Source organism: Dufourea novaeangliae, unplaced genomic scaffold, assembly GCF_001272555.1.
Source record: "Dufourea novaeangliae isolate 0120121106 unplaced genomic scaffold, ASM127255v1 scaffold162, whole genome shotgun sequence".
Classification (NCBI taxonomy): Eukaryota; Metazoa; Arthropoda; class Insecta; order Hymenoptera; family Halictidae; genus Dufourea; species Dufourea novaeangliae.
The window spans coordinates 906,872-926,064 of NW_015374046.1; the positions used below are offsets into that span (position 1 = coordinate 906,872).

A 19,193-nucleotide genomic window follows, 5' to 3' on the forward strand; every position below is an offset into this window, starting at 1 on the left:
CAAATTTTCAAGTTGAACAACAACAGTCTTGTAAACGGTGAAAAATACAGTAATAATTTGAAATATTGAAACCAGTCATAAATAACTCTGATTTCCACTTTTTTAAAATTTGTTTCCGTACTAGATAATTGACAATTAATCTTTACTGCTATATTCTTTATTATCATTTGACACACTAAAAAACTGGAAATGTAAGTTACTTGTGATTGGAGCCAATATTTTAAACCATTAATACATTATCAACTATTTACAAAATTTTAACTTTTATTATTTAGGAATTGACCATCTTCTTCGTTGAAATCGATAACGTCGATTAATGGTTGACACCCACACTAGTCGAACTGTCAAGCCACAATAATTTTTTTAATCGTTCAGAGAAAATTCGGAAAATTCTTGACGTTACACTCCCATCAGCAAGTATTGGAATACTTTCTATGCTCGAAATGAATTCGATACTTCCGCAGAATTACGTATTATACACTACTTTCGTTACCTCCCAGTAACACAGACATATGTATATCGATTCTAAGCAGTGGTGCTTAATCGAAAATAATTATTTCAGGGCTTCAATAACTTCGGAATGTTTTTCCATACCTCCTACATATTCTATGGTACCTAATACTTTTGAATGGGAGTGTACCCATGACACCCTGTATACATCCCTTCGAATATCTTCGAGGCTAGTTTTTCATGTAGCAACCTACGATGATTTCAGTACACCAGCACGATCCAGCTTTTGCGCAGGCGCTGAGGACGAGGCTATGGCGACAGAGCTTAGCATGGAGGGGGCTCTGAACACATTGCCATTTTACTCCCCTACAGTCCCGCCCATGGCAATATAGTTAGAGTCGATTGTACGTTAAATTACTTACCCTCCGAAACCACTCAACTTTTGTTTTAAACATTTTTCCCTATCATCAACGGTTTCGAAGATATTCGAGGGGGTTGATTTAAATGACTCGCTTCTGCATAAAAGATAGACAGGCGAATCTATCGATTGTTTAGGAATTAATAATAATTTAGGAAATGCGAAGTGTTAAAACTTAGGCTAAAGAATCTTTTTCACGTTCCATTTCGATCGGACCCTTGCCCCAAATTTTCCGATTCTTCGTGTATGGGATAAGCCCGACTAAAAGTCCAGATAGGACGATCCAGCCGCCGGCCATGTGGAATGACAGGTCCCACGAGTTCGTTACGTCGAACAACCAACCGGCCAGTGGCGGCCCAAGAAGATTCCCTATACCTTGACAGAGTAGACTGAGCCCGTAGGCAGTTGTGAATCTCTCCAGTGGTATCAATTCGACGAGTATGACTGGAGTAAAGCTAAAGCTACTCGCGAAGAACAGACCGAACGCAGCCGAGGCAGCCATCAACAAGTTGTAGTAAGGTGTTAATATTGACATTAAAGCCGTGGCTATGCCACAAGCAATCAGGCACCAAGTGTACGTTTTGCTGACATTCATCCAGGGTTGATCTCCAGCCCAGCCAAGACCAATCTGTGAACAGTATCGAATGAATTGAAACAGTATCGAATGAAAAAGTTATAACAGGCAGTCGTTAAGATGTTAGGTCACCTTGGATGAGTCAAAGTCATGCACATTTTCGGCAATTTTTTTGGGGGAGATAGTGAAATACAGACTCCTCTCGATTAGTGTCTGGCTTGTTTTACACGATTATTGTCAAGGTGTTATCCCCACCATTGGAGGACGTGGAACATGTCATACTTTGTTGTCCCTCCACTTTTGTTACCGAGGCTCGGGCATCGGACAAAAAACGAATTTACGAGGGTCTGAAGCATTTCTCCCTCTAAGATTATTGTCCAGGCGCGGACCCGAGTTCGGGACAATAATCGAGAGGAATCTGTAAATGGAAAACTCAATACAAAACCTTTTATTGTAGGTACAACTTTCGGCGGAAAAAGTCGTACTTTTCCGACATCTTTTCGAGCAACGTTCTCCAAGCCGTTGAACCTCACGGCTATACCGTTTGATCTAGAACAAAAAACCGAAGATTTTTATTTTCTACATGCCAAAAACTAAAGAAATACCTACGGATTTTCGGGAACACTCATTTGTGTCGAAATGGGAAACATATGAAGAAAGAACATTCTATTCGGAAAAACTTTCATATAAAAATGTCAATTGTTAAAAATTTGTTTAAGATCTTGCAAAATTCATAGGTTTTTCTGTCTTTAGTTTTTGGCATGTAGAAAATAAAAATCTTTGGTTTTTGCGCTAGATCAAACGGTGCAGTCGTGAAATCGAATGCCTTCGTTCGAAAAGATGTTTGCGTATCTCGGTTCCAGCACCTCCATTTTAGACGAAAAAATAACCAAAAAATACGACTCCTTCGAAAAATACGAATTTTCCATTTATTTCATTATCTTCCCGAAAAAATTGTTGAAATTGAGTGCCACTTATCCAAGGTGGCCTAAACCCTTAACATGTAATTAGTCGCATAGGGTCGTTGCATTTTCGAAATGAGAAAAGATGTGATTTTATTAAACAGAACGCGTCGGCACCATTGCTAGCTTCTTAATTTGTGTAAAATTTCACATTGTTGTCCCAATCGAAACGTTACCTCGTGCGCAATTGTCGTTTTGCTCTCTTGAATTAGGACCCATGAATGTTCTGTCGTAGAAAAGATGACAGAAAGTAACGATTAAATGCAACAAATGTAAAAAAAATTTATCTTCAGCAATCACTTCGCTATTCACTGCAAAGTATGCGAAGACTGTGATTCATCTTGTTCATCTGATTAGTTGTTTTTTTAACAATTGATTTCTTTATATGCCAAAATACGATCATTTCAGAGGACTTTTGGTAATTATGCACAACAGGGGACTCCTCACCGATTTGGATGGCCTTGAAATATGTTGTCAAGGTCAACATTCTGAACAACTTTTCCCTATACTATGTATATGTAACCGCCGCTTGGTTTTAATTTTCGAGATATTCGCGAAAAACTGCTGTTTCTATTAGGGGAAAGGTGTCTAAAACGATCCCTCGGGGTAAAATGATTCCTGGCTGCCCTTTGGCTGTTAGTGGTGCTATATCGTAATGTCATTCTACAATACTTCTCCTCGTACGTCACTAAACGTTGCTCGAAGTGCCATGTGGATAGTAGAATAAAATGATCCCAGGAATCATTTTACCCATATGGGATGTTATTGCTTTTTGTTTTAGTTACAACAATGCCCCGTCAGTATGAAAGAAACACAACGCGTCAAAGCTGTTTTTATTTAAATAAAATGTAAGAAATGAAATGCTTTTTAATGTTCGTCGTATTTACTATCAGCAGATATAAATGACCCCCGGGGATCATTTTATACGCATACATTACAAAATGATCCTTAAGTATGTCTTCAAAGAAATGTGAATAAGAAATATAATTGATCAGGTAGCTAAATTTTATTTAAGCCAATGATAAGATAGATAAACTAACTTACAAAAACTACTTTACTTTTATTTAAATAATGAGCATTTGTATTTTTTATATAAATTACGCCTTACAGGGACCGTTTTAGACACGTTTTCCCTACAATGCATTTTGCATATACCTAGGCGTTCAGTAGGGGACAAAAGTTTCGTACATCCTTTAAAATGGAACAACTTTTTTCAAATTGATCCAAGTGACTTGAGTTCTTTTGTGAAGTTAGGAACGTTAGTTTACTAACTGATTCATAATTTTGTACAATAATTTACTTCGGGCTTGATCCAGTTCCGTCATAGTGAAACGGTTCAGTACTATAAAAAAAAAAAAGATTGAATTACCATTCCGATCGTGTTGGTGATGCCAATAATACTAAGGAGATTCGCAGCGTCGGATTCGGAGTAACTGTTCCTAGTTAGATGCTCGGCAAGGTAGAAGTAAGGCACGATAAACCAAGTGAACAACAAGATCGTTGACAGTGACAGTAATAAAAAATGTAGTTCCAGGAACATCGAGAAGTCCATCATGCCCTTCAGTAATTCCAACAATTCGCCATACCATTTCTAGGAATAGAAAGAGTTACATCGAATAATAAATAAATTCTTTAACACTAGAACTACCAAACCCATCAAAATGACAGATTGCAAATTTCTTACTTTACGATTACTGGAATTATAATAGTGTTTTTGGTGGATTTTACAGTGATTTTTAATTACCTATAGATTTTATGTTACATCATACTAAATTGCCCTGTAGATTATGTATATTATTATGTTTAACCATTTGTGTAATTTTGTATACATTCAATGCTGGTAATTCTAGTGTTTGACTTGGTTTAAACTTCTTACGAGTATAACGTGGGACTTGCGATCAGTACCGCAAAATGGATAGGGTAACTGCATCTAATATCGCCACTGGTTATATCTCGTGGAGAAAATCCTAAAATCTGTTGATAATGAACTAAACTAGTGGGCAAAGAATGTGTAATAAAACATATTATGGTTGCAACGTCATATGGGCAACGTGTAGTAAAATGAGTGTAATAATTGATTGATCCGTGAAAGTTTTACGTCACGTTCAAAGAAGGCAGGTTTGAAAATTCTATGAATGCATAACTATTTATTGGGAGCATCTAATTCAGAGCTGCACAATTTCTGCTCCGGGAGTCAATGTTCCATTCCGGGGGCGATTTTGATGAAACTTCGTATGTCTGTTAAACAGTCAAAAATAAGGGATACGTATTTTTTTTTATCGGTTGAGACGGGACTTTAAGGGGTGAAACCACCCCTCGAAGTTTCGATCCGAAAGTACTATCCCGAAAACCGGAGGAGATACATGAAAACTTCTAATGAACGAGGTTTGCGGTTTTTTGTGTAGAATAATGTGGTGCTAACAAATTGTCCAAAATATAATTTGTTTATAACAAAAAAATTTGGGATCGAAACTTCAAAGGGTGGTTTTACCCTTTAAAGTTGAGTCTCAGCCGATAAAAAAAAATACGTATCCCTTATTTTTGACTGCTTAAGAGACATATGAAGTTTCATCAAAATTGGAGGGGGGCACTTCCGTGCCTTCCCTTGTTAGGCCTACTGTTCACTAAGGCCTACAGCTAGGGATGTTCGACTCCGATTCGATTCTTTGTATTAAATTTTTAAAGAAATCGATTTTCCATGATTCGATTCAGAATTGTTTTGAGAATCGATTCATTGAAGAAAATCGAACATCCCTACCTACAGCATGCCCCCCCCCCCTAGCATGCGACGCTCTGTACATAGCGGACGAGGCAGCTTGAGTCGCGTAGTGGGGTGCCGACTCCGGGTGCAAAAGTTATGCAGCTCTAATCTAATTAATGACATACTTCAGTAATTTAATCGGTTCCAATGTTTTTCTTAAAAGAAAGTTTTTTTTGTGTAATGGCCATCGTCCACTCATTTTCAGTAACAGCCTACTTTTTAGTGTAGATGGGACAAGAAATTTGCAAAGGTACAGAGCTGAACTGTGTCAGAGCTCAACTGTGAGAATCACTTAAAAGTGATCGTTTCAAAAAATAGTGTATAATAATAATAAATATTTTAAAACTCTGTTTCTTTATTTTTGGTAATAAAGACATTTATTAAACATAATCCCATTAAAAAAAATTTGTCAAAAGTCCTCGAAAATAACCATATGGTTAAAAATAATAAGCACACGTATAAATATGTATAACTTTAGAACCTCATAGATACATGAATTAAACAATATTTTCAAGTAGGCGATATTAGCGCACCTTTCACAGTTTTTTTTTCCAATAGTGATTGAAAATCTTTAGATGTTAACAGTTCCAACCTTACGTACATGAGGCACAAATAATTTCTTTTTTATCTAAGACTAAGTAGATAAAAAAATATCAAATAGTTTGTAATTGAGAACGATTTGAATTTAGGTAGGCGATATTAGATGTGCTTATCCCACATTTTGGATACATAATTAAGTTATTATTCTTGGGTTCGAGATGAAAGTACGCCGGTTGCATTACTTCAACTCCAATATAAACAATTAAATAACTATAATATTTCCAATATATACTAATAAAACAAATTGAATTTTTAACTTCAATCGTTATGACACCTTTCACCCCGTAGATATGTATAACTGCTGAAAAAACACTGCAAGTAAAATTTTGTCCAGGAACTGCTTTTTATTTAAGTTCCATGAAAATTAGCGTGCGCCAGTTGCATAATCTCCTGGTTAGAAGCAGAGATCGAAAAAATACGGGGTGTTGTTAAATATGTAGGATACTTTCACAGAATGGATTTCAAACGTCAAAATAATGAGCAAAGGTTCTATTCTTTACTTCCTAAAGTGTTCAGCCGAAGCACCCGTAGGAAACAACTTTTGCAGATCAAATTCACCCTTTTACAGACCAAATTCAACCTTTTGGAAATAACGAACTATCCCCTTGAATATCTTCCGGTCGATGGCGGTCAATTGACTTTTAATAAAGCGGATTGTTCTGTTCGTCAGCCGAACATTTTTAACACATTAAAAAATTGTGTATATGTACAAGATATCTAAAAAATGAAATGATATCGAAAATTATTTTCACGTTTAGAATCGCACCAATAAAAATGTTCCTTATTTTTATTAACACCCAGTGTATGTAAAAGACGAAGTTCAGAATGCAGTAAAGTGGCTATTATTACATACATATAACTCATTCATTCGTTATTCCGTACAAACAGACTTGTCTAGAATACTATAGCATGAAATATTTCGTCCTTTTATAATCACAAATCCTTTGTTCGATCAATGTATAACGACTAACAGGTTTCCTATTTTTTTCCCATCATACGAAAAGTTTTACCTAGATAATGGATTTACTTATTTCTCCTTCGAAACTCTTCATTAGGCTGCGGATATTCATGCAAATTGACATTTTTGGGAATAAAGTTTCAAACACATATGTTAAACGCAGACTCAGTTCTTTTATTGGAGACTTCATTAAACTCATAAGAACCTGAAAACTTCGTGAAATATTATTTCCATCTTTATTTGATTTTATTTTACACATTTATGCACGTACGCTATGAATTCATAAATGTCCGCAGTCTAATCGTTATTGAAATTCATGAAATTATCCAATAAACAATCGTATATCGCACCTCCTCGTTCTCTTTTGCCAACGTAGTCATACTGTTTCTATAAATATCTGGACAGCTACTGGCCCTTAATCTGTATTTGTGCAAGTTTAAGGCTGCGCCGCGGTACATAACAGAATTCCTGTGAACCCTGATATCCTTGAAGTAATGTGTATTTGTGTTGAACTGCCTCCTCAACCATGGCAACGAGTCCGTTCTAACAACGCCACAATTCAGATCTCCTATGCGTTGTTTAGATACCGATTTCCCCTTCCTCGTTTCAGTTGTCTGAAACAGTTACGAAGTAAATGTGACAAGTGCAAGTGTATCTAATAACAAAAAGAACTAAATTACGTACACCGCCGTCCAGAAGTCACAGGATACTTGATTGTTTTTAGACACATGAAAATCGAAACAGAAACGCAATTTCAATAATTAATCTGTTTTTCCGTAACATAATAATATTTAACATACAAACACTTAACACTAATAACACTGTTCAAAAAATTTGAATTTTTTGTCGTTTTTGTAACCTCTAATAAACGTTTCTGATAGATTTTCATGAGCTGAATACGAATCTGCAAACCGTTTCTGTCCAGCACGTCCAGTTTTGGAAAAAATTAATTTTTTTTTAAATTGCAAATTTTCAACTTTGGCACTGTGTTGTGCTTTTACAGTACTACTTATGCAATTTCTTTTGCACGGAATAATTCTCTGAATTCTTCCGAACAAAATGATATAAATTATTATTATATCTAGATGCCTATAATATAATAATTTATATCATATTGTTCGGAAGAGTCCAGAGAATTACTTCAGGCAAAAGAAATTGCACAACTAGTACTGTAAAAGCACAACACAGTTCCAAAGTTGAAAATTGGTAATTTAAAAAAAAATTAATTTTTTGAAAAACTGGACGTGCTGGATAGAAACGGTTTGCAGATTCGTATTCAGCTCATAAAGTTCTATCAGATGCGCTTATTGAAAAGTGCACAAATTTGTAGGTGTTGAACTGTGTAATGTAACACTTAAACAGTTTGATGTCTGAGCATTGAACGAATACATATTAACAGCAGAGAAAGATTTTTGAACTTTATTAGTACACTATTAGTTTGTTAGTTTATTTTTAGTTCATTAATGTTAATGTTTAGTTTTTTAATACGTTATTATTTGTTCGTTATAAAATATCGATATTTATTGCGGTTTTTGGTAATATATCGGTTTCGGTAATATCTGAACTTACCATGTATATTATAGAAAAACCGAAAAAATACCGCTATTTATTTCGGTTTTTGGTAATATATCGGTTTTACTACAGCTTTCCTGCCATAATACCGGTATTAAGTTTCTGAGGGAAACAGGGTCAAGCGTTTTTCTATTTTACATGACCATGTGCCTGAATCGTAGGAGTTCCCACATTTCAATATAACTCTCATTGTTAACTGATCCGACTCAATGTTTTACAATAAATGATTTGTATTATTATAATTATTATGTCTACATTTGGAACACTTGCTGAACAACGGCTTCTCTAAAAATTCCCTACGATATCTAACATTTCTAACTGTATAATGTGTTTACTTACCGTATGTTCGAGTTCTTTCGCTAATAAAGGATTAGCCTCTTCAGATTCTTTTTTTGATATCTTTTTAGTAATGTGATTTTTCGCAGAACCAGATGCAGGTCCCAAATGAACGTGATTTGTTGCATGCGTATTGTCACATTTTGGTTCATCGTTCGCTTGCTTGATCCTTTTAATGGAAAAAGGAAAATTAAAATTTGAACCTCGACTCTTTGTAATTGTTCAATTTGTCATTACTAATCTAATCATAAATCGAAAGTCAAATATGAAGTTTTCTGGTTCGAGGCTTTTTTTTTAGAAAAGTTAGAGTTTTAAAAAGTGTCTGTCCACTACTAATTACTTTTGTTTATAATAATGTTATATTGGTAGTAAATAATTTACTACCAATACTAGTGTTATTTATACTAGTAATATTAATAGTGAAATAATCTGATTAATTTTTCACAATAATTTAATATAAACCAATAAAAGATTTGGCGGCTGTGATGGCTGGAGGCGTGAAAAGGAAAGAAGAGACAGAATTTCGTCCTGGTTCTGCTAGTGGACTCGTCAGTAAGTCTACATAGCAGACCCAGCCTTAGACGTGGGGATATTCCATGGTTGGTTAAGGACGTATACATACAAACAAGGAAGGATTCAGGTAAGGTAAATGTCCCTATTTCTAATCACGTCCCTATTTCTGATCAGTACGTATATTTTTTATTTAATGTAAAAAGTTAAATAATACGTTGGTTATACAAAAAATTATTTAAATTAGTTCAGTATTTCCGTACAAAATGCTACAGCCCACATTTCAATAGACGGCAGCATTTTAATAGAAATAAATTTAATAAGTTTGTCCGTCGTAAAGAAACGTGGTTTGAGCGATCGTGTGTTACACGTGGACACTCCGTTTTTACTAAAAGAAACTTATGGAATCTTTAATATTGTTCGCCAAAGTTTGGTTTTGGTACTTCCATTTTTGCTGAGTAGAGAAAGGGACACGCTCATGAGCAGAAATGCGAGCATTCTCATTTTTGCTGAACAGAAATAGGGACATTTTATACTTCATATTAAATTAACTATTATTAAGTTAAAATGTTGTTAAAAATACTTTTATTTAAATTTAATTATAAAGGGAGATTTAAATGTTATATCTAATAAGTTTTTTTGTTCATTGTTGGTTAGCAGTTCGATAGCAAAACTCTTACATGATTAGAAATAGAGACATTGACCTTAGTTGCATGAAAGGTCTCAACTCGGTAGACCTCTAAAGGCGAATGTAGGGAGGTAGTGCCGCCACAAAGATATATAAAAAGTTGCAACAAAAAACAATTGCAATTGCAAAAGTTTTAAGTAAATGGTTAAAAGATATCTTTTTTTATCTGAAATAATTTTTATTTGGTACTCTTATGTCTCCACTGTAAGCACCCGCAAAACTCATTTTAATCAGTTTGTTAGTTCAATAGTTATGATTTATTGAAAAAAGGTTGACCCTAAATTTCAAACAGCTGTAAAATCTACAATTTTTAAAATTTTCAAAAATCCTTCGAGATACGTTTATATATCGATAAAGAGTACAACATATCCAAATTGGAACAAAATTCGAAATAGTGCTCCAAAAGGTGTCCGATTTCGCGTGGAATGACCCCTTGTCAATGTATGTACATCATTTTTATTAGAAACACCGATCGAATACTTTTTGCCAGGTGCAGTATTAGTATAAATGTACAACCTCATCGACATTGTGACGACGCACATTTTGTCCGAACAACTTCTACACGACAGAAGATTCGGATAGTTCTCCAAAATGACCTTGTACAGCCTCGGATTACTGGAAAGTAATTCCAACACTTCCACGGGTACCTGTTATTTCCAAAAATAGTTATACGATTGTGTAGCATTTTTATGCAATATTAGACACCCTATATATTTTGTTGCGTTAATTCGTTTCGTTCAAAGTACTATTCCAACGGTAAAATATGTGAGAAAAACGTAGGAAAATTTTCTTCGTTAGTGTTGTTATGAAATTTGGCAGCGTGAAGAAAAAAATTGTCAAGATTGTATAAATGTCGTATGATGTCATATTCAATTAGTATTTTTCAAAGGGTCATTCTACTTGGACAGCCGAAAAATTAGGCTATCTTTAGAGATTTTTTTAGTTAGTAGGATTTATGGAACTTCTTATGAATAATATTAATAAGTTGCAAAACTAATTTTATTACATTTTGTTTTCTGTTTCCTTGAGCATGTAAATGACATCTTAACAGGTATCTTCATGGTACAGGTGATTTCTTAGTTCAGACTTATATGAAAGAAAAAATCCAAGATGATTCTTAATTAGTATGAGTGTCGCTATCGCGGGAAGCACAGTTACGTTTATATATTTAATTTATCATACTGTTTACAAAACAAAATCACCGAAAAAAAGCTTTTCTTTAATATTTATAATGGATTGACGCCAAGTTTGTTATTTTTTAAGATTAATTATTTATTGTGTTTTCTGCGATAGCAACACTCATATTAATTAAGAATCATCTTGGATTTTTTCTTTCAGATAAGTCTGAGCTAAGAAATCACCTGTACTATGGAAATACCTTTTGAGATGTCATTTACATGCTAAGAAAAAACTTAAAAAAAAATATAATAAAAACATTTTTGATATTATTTCTTAGTAGTTCTGTAAATAATAAAAAGGTGCGTTTAATTATACATTGTATTTACTGAAGAGAATACTCTAAAAATAACTTCATTTTTTGCCCGTCAAAGTAGTATGATCCGTTAATAGGTTGACTACCACAGTGAAAAAGGTCCTGCATAGCCAGACACGATCTATTTCGTTTCAAAGTCATAAATCATGTTCTAAATCATGTATTAAATCAAGCTTTGTAACGGTATTTAAATAATACAGCATCTTTGAAATTTGGGTCACCCATATTTGGAACCCAAAATTAACCCAAAAATCTCGTTTTCAGAAAAACGCGTTTAAAGTTTGACTTGAAGTTATTTATATAAGCAAAATGCTCTGTATCTTTGTAAATTCTTCAAATATCGATTTCAAATTTTCAGATCGTGTTTGCGAGGAGATAAAACTTATTCAAATGCATTTGAAAAAAATCAATTTGTTTCTAAATTTCACAGTGATGTTTACCCGTAACACGTAACATATTGACTGCCACAGTGAAAAGGGGCGTACGTAACCGAAAACACTTTATTTCCTTTTTTAAGACATAAATCACGGAAAATATACGCGTTTAATTAATAGAACCTGTTAGTCTTGTTTAGCAGCTCTGTTATTAGTAGCTCCATCAAAAATGTTTTTATCAGGTATAGCATCGTTTCAAGAGAGCAGTTTTTTGTCAACTCTTTTATTTTCATGATTTTTCAAGGTCACCTTCAATTTTTTGCAAATACACCAATAATTTTTTTACGCTTAACACATGTTACGTTATGATACTTACCGAATTCGTTTTGAAATCCTCCAACAGATAGGCGTAGAAAATTTATAGGTATATTTGCAAAAAATTGAAGGTGACCTTGAGAAATCATGCAAAAAAAGAGTTAACAAAAAATTTGCTATACTCACATTAAAGCTTTCTTAAAACCATGCTATACATGATAAAAACATTTTCGATGGGACTGCTAATAACAGAGTAATCTCTACTGATCACGATTTGTGGTTCACCCTGTATAGCGTGATTCTGGCTCTGACCTCTTGCTTGCAGTCTTGGCACGATTGTCTGCAACTTCATTACCAACTATCCCTATGTGAGAAGGATCCTAATAAACTTTATAAGAGACTTGGGATTATTTCCCAGAATTTCTCTATATAATTTTGTTGTATCTAGTATGTAATTAGTAATCTTTATATTTATTTTCGTTAAGTTCAGGCTTCGTAAACCGCTCAAAGAATCGGAAAATATAAAAAAGTTTTATTTTTGGTTTTGTTGTATGATGTTAATAACATCATAGGGAGCTATGCATTCGGCTGTATAAACGGAAGCAGTTTTATCAATTATTCTTTTGATTTCTACATTAAGAACTGGACAGATACATGCAGAGTCGACGTAGGAATCAGTAATTTTGCTGTCGTCTGTGTATATGTATAACGTAAGCGTTATATCGTGATATGTATTCTTGTATTATTTTGTTAGGATCATTCGCATCTCCAAGCTCGTAATACATTGAATCTCGTAGTACAGATACAACTCGGACATCATGCTATTAGCGAAACAGTAGGGATCTTTCATCTTTAATTTTATTATTTATTCAAAGGCTTTGAATAAAACCCCGAATAACTTTCGGCAGCGTGGTCATTTGAGTCATGATATCTGAGTTGTATCTGACTGCGTGACGCAATATATTACAAATAAAATCAATTTGAAAATTAATGAAACTTTGACATCATTTTTCAAAAGAACGGTTAAGTTCCCACTTATGGTTCCTTTCAGACTTTTAATCCTCACGACGAGTAGAAAACAAATAAAATCAATTTGAAAATTAATGAAACTTTGACATCATTTTTTAAAAGAACGGTTAAGTTCCCACTTATGGTTCCTTTCAGACTTTTAATCCTCACGACGAGTAGAATGTAATACAACGATAAAAGCAACTTGACCTTCAAATTCAAAGTCAAGGTCAATTTTGCAGCAACGTTCTTACCTCAATTTCCAACAAATCGAAAGTGTAGAATCCAGCTATGGTAGCAGCGCGACATGTAATTTCTTGACAGCCTGTCACTGATCTGTATACAGGGTGGGCCAATAATTATGTCCACTTTGAATATTGCTGTTATTTGTAATAATATGAAAAAATGTTATATACAAAACTTACACGGTATAGAGGGAGGTCATATTGTGACAAACATTTCCTGCGTGGGTGAAGGCATAGAGGAGATTTCCAGGTCATCCCTATTTTTTTTAATGGAATGCTATGTTTTTTTTATCGCAATGTGATAGCCGGTGTTGAGAAGACTTCAGCGAGATATCATTGAAGGTCATGCAAGGTCAAATGTGGTAGTAAAATAAACTTTCTTAGACTATAGGAGGTGCTCGAAGTGGCGACCGTTTGCGTCAATGCAAAGTTTCAATCTTCATATCGCTGCATCACGTGCATGTTTTATCGTTTCTGAACTTATTCCAGCACATGTTGCAATTATGATGCAGCGATAGGAAGATCGCAACTTTGCATTGACGCAAACGGTCGCCACTTCGAGCACCTCCTATAGTCTAAGAAAGTTTATTTTACTACCACATTTGACCTTGCATGACCTTCAATGATAGCTCGCTGAAGTCCTCTCAAAACCGGCTATCACATCGCGGTAAAAAAAACATAGCATTCCATTAAAAAAAATAGAGATGACCTTGAACTCTCCTCTATGCCTTCACCCACGCAGAAAATGTTTGTGCCACAATATGCCTCCCTCTATACCATGTAAGTTTTGTATATAACATTTTTTCATATTATTACAAATAATGGCAATATTCAAGGTGGACATAGTTACTGCCCCACCCTGTATATGGATACGGAATGAGATATATGGGATTGTTGCATTTTGAAGGTAAGCCATCTTTGAGAATAAAGCAACTTCGCCGCCTACATAGATTAACGGTAACTAACGCTTTCCATTCACAATTATACCTATTTGCATATATTATAGTATACTATATACTATCAGTACTTGTCTCATCTAAATTTCTGACTGATTTATCGTTCACACCTTATGTTCTTTATATGCAAGAAACAAGTACATACATATACTTTGTATTACTCTACAAATTATACGAGGAAGCATACATGTGAATGGAAAGCATTAGTTACCGTTAATCTATGTAGGCGGCGAAGGTGGTTTATTCTCAAAGATGGCGTACCTTCAAAATGCAGCAACCCATGTTATGCTTAGAAGCCCCCACCCCGTATCCATATATACAGATCAATACAGCCTGTACAAAAAACTTTCACTTGCCCACTCACCTTTTCATTATGCTTCACAAACGTGGGCAGATTAACGACACTTCGGAACTTAATATCCCCATTCGCCGCGTGTGGATCCTCCGTGGTGGTGCTTAATATCTGCAACAAATACTCTGGCGCGTGACCGTTCTTCAACATTTTCCTAAGCTCCTCGACCCCGGGAAAATCGTCCACAGGACTATCCGTGGACCTGTCGCATTCGGTGATGGACTTTTTTGGTGTCTGCCCGTTCTGCTTCTGTTGTTCCAGTATCCACCATTTCGGATCGCGCATCACCGTGCCGCAGACGATCATGTTGAAAAACGTGCCGGCCAGCAGCAAACAGGTGCCGCGCCATCCGTACTCCTCGATGAAGAACGTGGTCATCGGCGCGTATACGAACGTGCCGATACCGGTGCCGCATGCACCCAGACCTACAGCTAACGTTCGCTTCTTGTCGAACCAGTAAGCGATGCTCACGACCGCAGTGACGTAGCACAAACCCAGACCGAGACCCGCTACGACTCCGAACGTCAAGTACATTACCTCGATGGTGTTGCTGAAGCAGCTCAGCACGAAACCGATACCAGATATCAGACCGCCGATGATGGTCATGCTCCTGCATCCGTAACGATCGACCAGCGCAGACATTACCGGGCCAGATAGTAGAGGCACCGCCATGAACAGGGAGCCGATCCAAGCGGTCTTCGATTTCGACGCGCCGAATTCGTGAAGGAACTCGATGTACAACAGTCCGAAACTGAACGACACCCCGTCCGCTATCATCGATATAATCAACGAGGCCAACACGACCACCCAACCCCAACCGCCGTCCGGGACTTTTGGTTTGCCTTCTCGATCTTTGCCCATCGACAATTCATCCTCCAAATCCAGAACGCTGTCCGAATCGATGGAATCGCGTGTGTCGTCGTCTGTGTAACCAGGATTCGAAGTGATTATCGCCCTCGTGACGGAATACTTCCCAAGTTTCTCGTCGTCGGTCCTCTCGAGCGGATGTGTATCGAGGGAGTCCAAGTCGCTTTTATTGGTAGGGCTCGGGCCTATCGTAAGATTCGGCGAGGTTAGGTAGCTACGATCGATAGGCGTGGGAGGTACCCTGTCCTCGGTGCAATCGGTCCCAGGGCTGAGCAAATCGATCTTATCCTCCAAATCATCGCCCAGACTGAAATCCTTGCTCCTGCCGATGTCGGGCGAAGTGGTCAGAAAAGTATCCTTGTCGGGTGACAGAGATTCCACGCTTCTGTCGATGGTGCGAGCTGGCGTGGACTGAAGGAGCCTCTCGTCGGCCAGACTGCTGAGATCCTCGGTGTTGCCGGAGTCCTGACAGATACCCGAACTCCTCGTGGACGAGGCGATGCTTTGCGACCGGGACAAGAGGATCTCGTCGAATCCGTCCGGTTCCGGTGTATGACACGGTGTGCTCGGAAACACCGTTGGACTTCCATTTTGCCAGCCAACTATCGGCGCCCTTCTCGGTTGACGATTATTCGAATTCGTTTGATCCTTCTGATAGTCCGATCTTTGACTGTGATTCTGAACCCTTGTACTGGTTAATCCGTCCCTTTTGATCGCATTCGCGGAACCATTGCCGCGAATGTCGTTGTTGTTGTTCCAACTGCACGGAGGCTTTAACGATACTGGTTGCCCGTTTGATTCATTCTCTGTTTTGCATAAGACATTCTTGTTTTTGTCGGTCATGGTTCTTCTAAATATAGGTACTGGCCGAGTGGATCCAACGACGGGGCCAACCCTTCAGCCCTCCGATCTCGCTCGGGAAGGATCGTCCACGCCCCTCAGCTACCATAAGGACTTCCCAGCCGATCTTGGACGGGTCACTAAACGTCGGTCGCCTCAGCATGCACGCTCCGTCCACTCGATTATCCTGCGGAGATATTTCCATTAAGTATTGGGAAAAGGTATGGTTGTAATTAAGAGGAGTTAATGGTTGTAATTTAAGAATGAAGGATTGGAGAAGCGGGACTTGGCCGATATTTTGCGGAAACATGGATGGCCAGCTGGTGCCTTAACTCCTTAAGCGATTATGTCGTATACAGAGTTAACCACGAATCGTGATTAGTAGAGATTACTCTGTTATTAGCAGTCCAATCGAAAATGTTTTTATCAGGCATAGCATGACTTCAAGAGAGTTTTAACGTGATTATAGCAAATGTTTTGTAAACCCTTTTATTTTCATGATTTTTCAAGGTCACCTTCAATTTTTTGCAAATACACCTATAATTTTTTTACGATTATCTGTTAGAGGATTTCAAGACGAATTTCGTAAGTATCATAACATAACATGTGTTAATTTTTTTTTCATCTGGGTCGAGGAAAGATTAAAGAAATATTCGAACTGTAATGTTACAAAGAGTATCGTATGCTACGCCATTGTGAGCTCTTGCCTACTGTTTGTAAACATTTCGTTCTGTACATTGGAACACATCTAATATGATATCTACTGATCACGATTCGTGGTTCACCCTGTATGTACATATATAGGGTATTCACGGTAAATAGGACCAGCGTTTTTCTCGTAAACAGTACGTATTTCAAAAAAGTGGAAGAGGACGAACTTACAGTATATCTTATTGGCAACACAATAACCTATGTCAACTTTTTATATTTACATTATTTTTCAAGAAACGAAGGTGACGTAGTTTTTTTAAATAAAATATTATGTTTCTTAATGTCATTTGAAAGCGTGAGTCTAGACGAATTCACTCATATGTAACACAATGACTGCTAAGGTCATACAAGATTAGAAATAAGAGGACCACATATGAATTTTTTGTATGGAGTAATATTAAAGATATTATTTATAATAAATCGCCCAGAGATTTAAAGGAGATACAAAATAAAATAACGCATGTGCATCCATATCCAGTGCAACATTAGCACAAAGTACTAGGAGTGTAATCAACAGCGCTCCGAAATACATTCTTGCTAATGGAAGTCATACTGAACACGATATGTAGTCTTACCCATTCGTAGTCGCAACATACTAGTAAATACAATGTTATGAAATATTCAATCTAGATATTTCTTTTATTTCTGATCTTGTATGACCTTGAGTCATTGTATTACATACTATACATATATCTTACATATTAAAAATGTTTTTTAAAAATGACTTTTTCTTGAGCTTCAAATCATTGAAATTTCAATTTTCTCTTGTATTGTCACATTCATTCGTTACAAAGATCAGCACAATTAATTATCATTAAATAAAAACTAAGTACTTATGTAACAATGAATTGGCAGCATGAAAAATATCTGAAAATGTTCATATCAGAGTAAATACATAACTTAAGAACCATAGAAAAAAATATTTATATGTGTAATCATGTAAACTTTATCGTAACTGTTAAAGGAGAGAATTTTTATTTGCAAATCATATAATAAATAATTTTCTTCAGATACTTATAACAAATAATATTTATTCTTATTTTTTTAGATAACCAAAACGTAATTTGTGTATCTAATAAATTCATTGAAAAAGTTCGACTACACTTTCGATTAAAGTTCGAAGAAACATTTCAAATACATACTAGGTCATACAACATCTCATACCACAATGTGCAACTTACAAATTTTTAGAATCTAGCTTTTGATTTTATTCGAATGAGTTAAGTAAAATATACGTCTAACCACGAATACCTCTAGTCTACTTAAATTCCATTTCTCACTACATTGAACGTTTTACGATAGAAAACAAACTACTGAATTCCATAAAGTAAAAATAAAGGTAGGTAACGGTGTAATCAAAATAGTTTCTCAAAATTCTATTTAAAATGTGAAACCAAATACTTACGTATTCCATAATGGATCACACGAAACTTATATCACAGAATGCAGAATATAAAGGTGTCTCAGAAAAATAAGTCGAAAGGGAAGAATACATTTCTTAAGCTTAACACTAGAACTACCGACGATAAACGCATATTTGCTTGGAACGGTGGATAAATATGAAAAACTTTTGAAAATTTAGAAATTTAGAAATTGACTAATTTCTTCAATTTCATATCGTAATAAAGGGTGCAAAAGATCTGAGAAATGTATTGTCATAACATTTTAATCGTCGTTGTAAGAGTGTATTGACACGTCATTTTGAGTTGCTTGGTAGTTCTAGTGTTAAGATTTCGTTTTTGAGAAAACTAGGTTGGAACATTCATGTAAAACGCATTCGTGCTGGTAATAAGTAGAAATAGCCTACAATGAACGGGCACATTAGCCAAGTCCTATTCTATTGACCGTGTATCCAACAAATTTTCAAGTTCGATTATCTCGAAAACGAAGCATCACCCGAAAAAATTTTTTCTTTTTTTCGACTCCTTTTTTCCTGTAGAATCACCTGCCCGGTTTTACTACCCAACCTAAGACACTCCATATAAGACTATTAAATATTCTGCAGGATAGTGCAATTTTGATTATACAATTGCATTTGACTGGATTCCCTGTACGCAAATACAATAACTGTCATCAGGTAGTTTAAACAATAAGTACTTTGTAGAAACGTTTGCAAAAATCATGCATTTAGAATATCGCGAAATGGTGACTAGATTAATTGATATATTGTATTATATTAGATTAGTGCAAAAACTGTGCCGTAT

At 35.9% G+C, this 19,193-nt stretch overlaps 1 protein-coding gene across 1 annotated transcript; it reads right to left on the reverse strand.

Annotated features, from left to right (window-relative positions):
- Positions 1 to 1,041: 1,041 nt before the first annotated feature.
- On the reverse strand, positions 1,042 to 16,486 carry LOC107189747. Its single transcript, XM_015578359.1, has 6 exons — positions 14,584 to 16,486; positions 10,346 to 10,476; positions 8,635 to 8,800; positions 7,074 to 7,337; positions 3,774 to 3,995; positions 1,042 to 1,496 (listed from the first exon to the last, which is right to left on the reverse strand). Exons 1-6 carry the CDS (start codon positions 16,279 to 16,281, stop codon positions 1,044 to 1,046), a joined length of 2,934 nt encoding a protein of 977 aa, XP_015433845.1. The 5' UTR covers positions 16,282 to 16,486; the 3' UTR covers positions 1,042 to 1,043.
- Between the last annotated feature and the right edge of the window lie 2,707 nt (positions 16,487 to 19,193).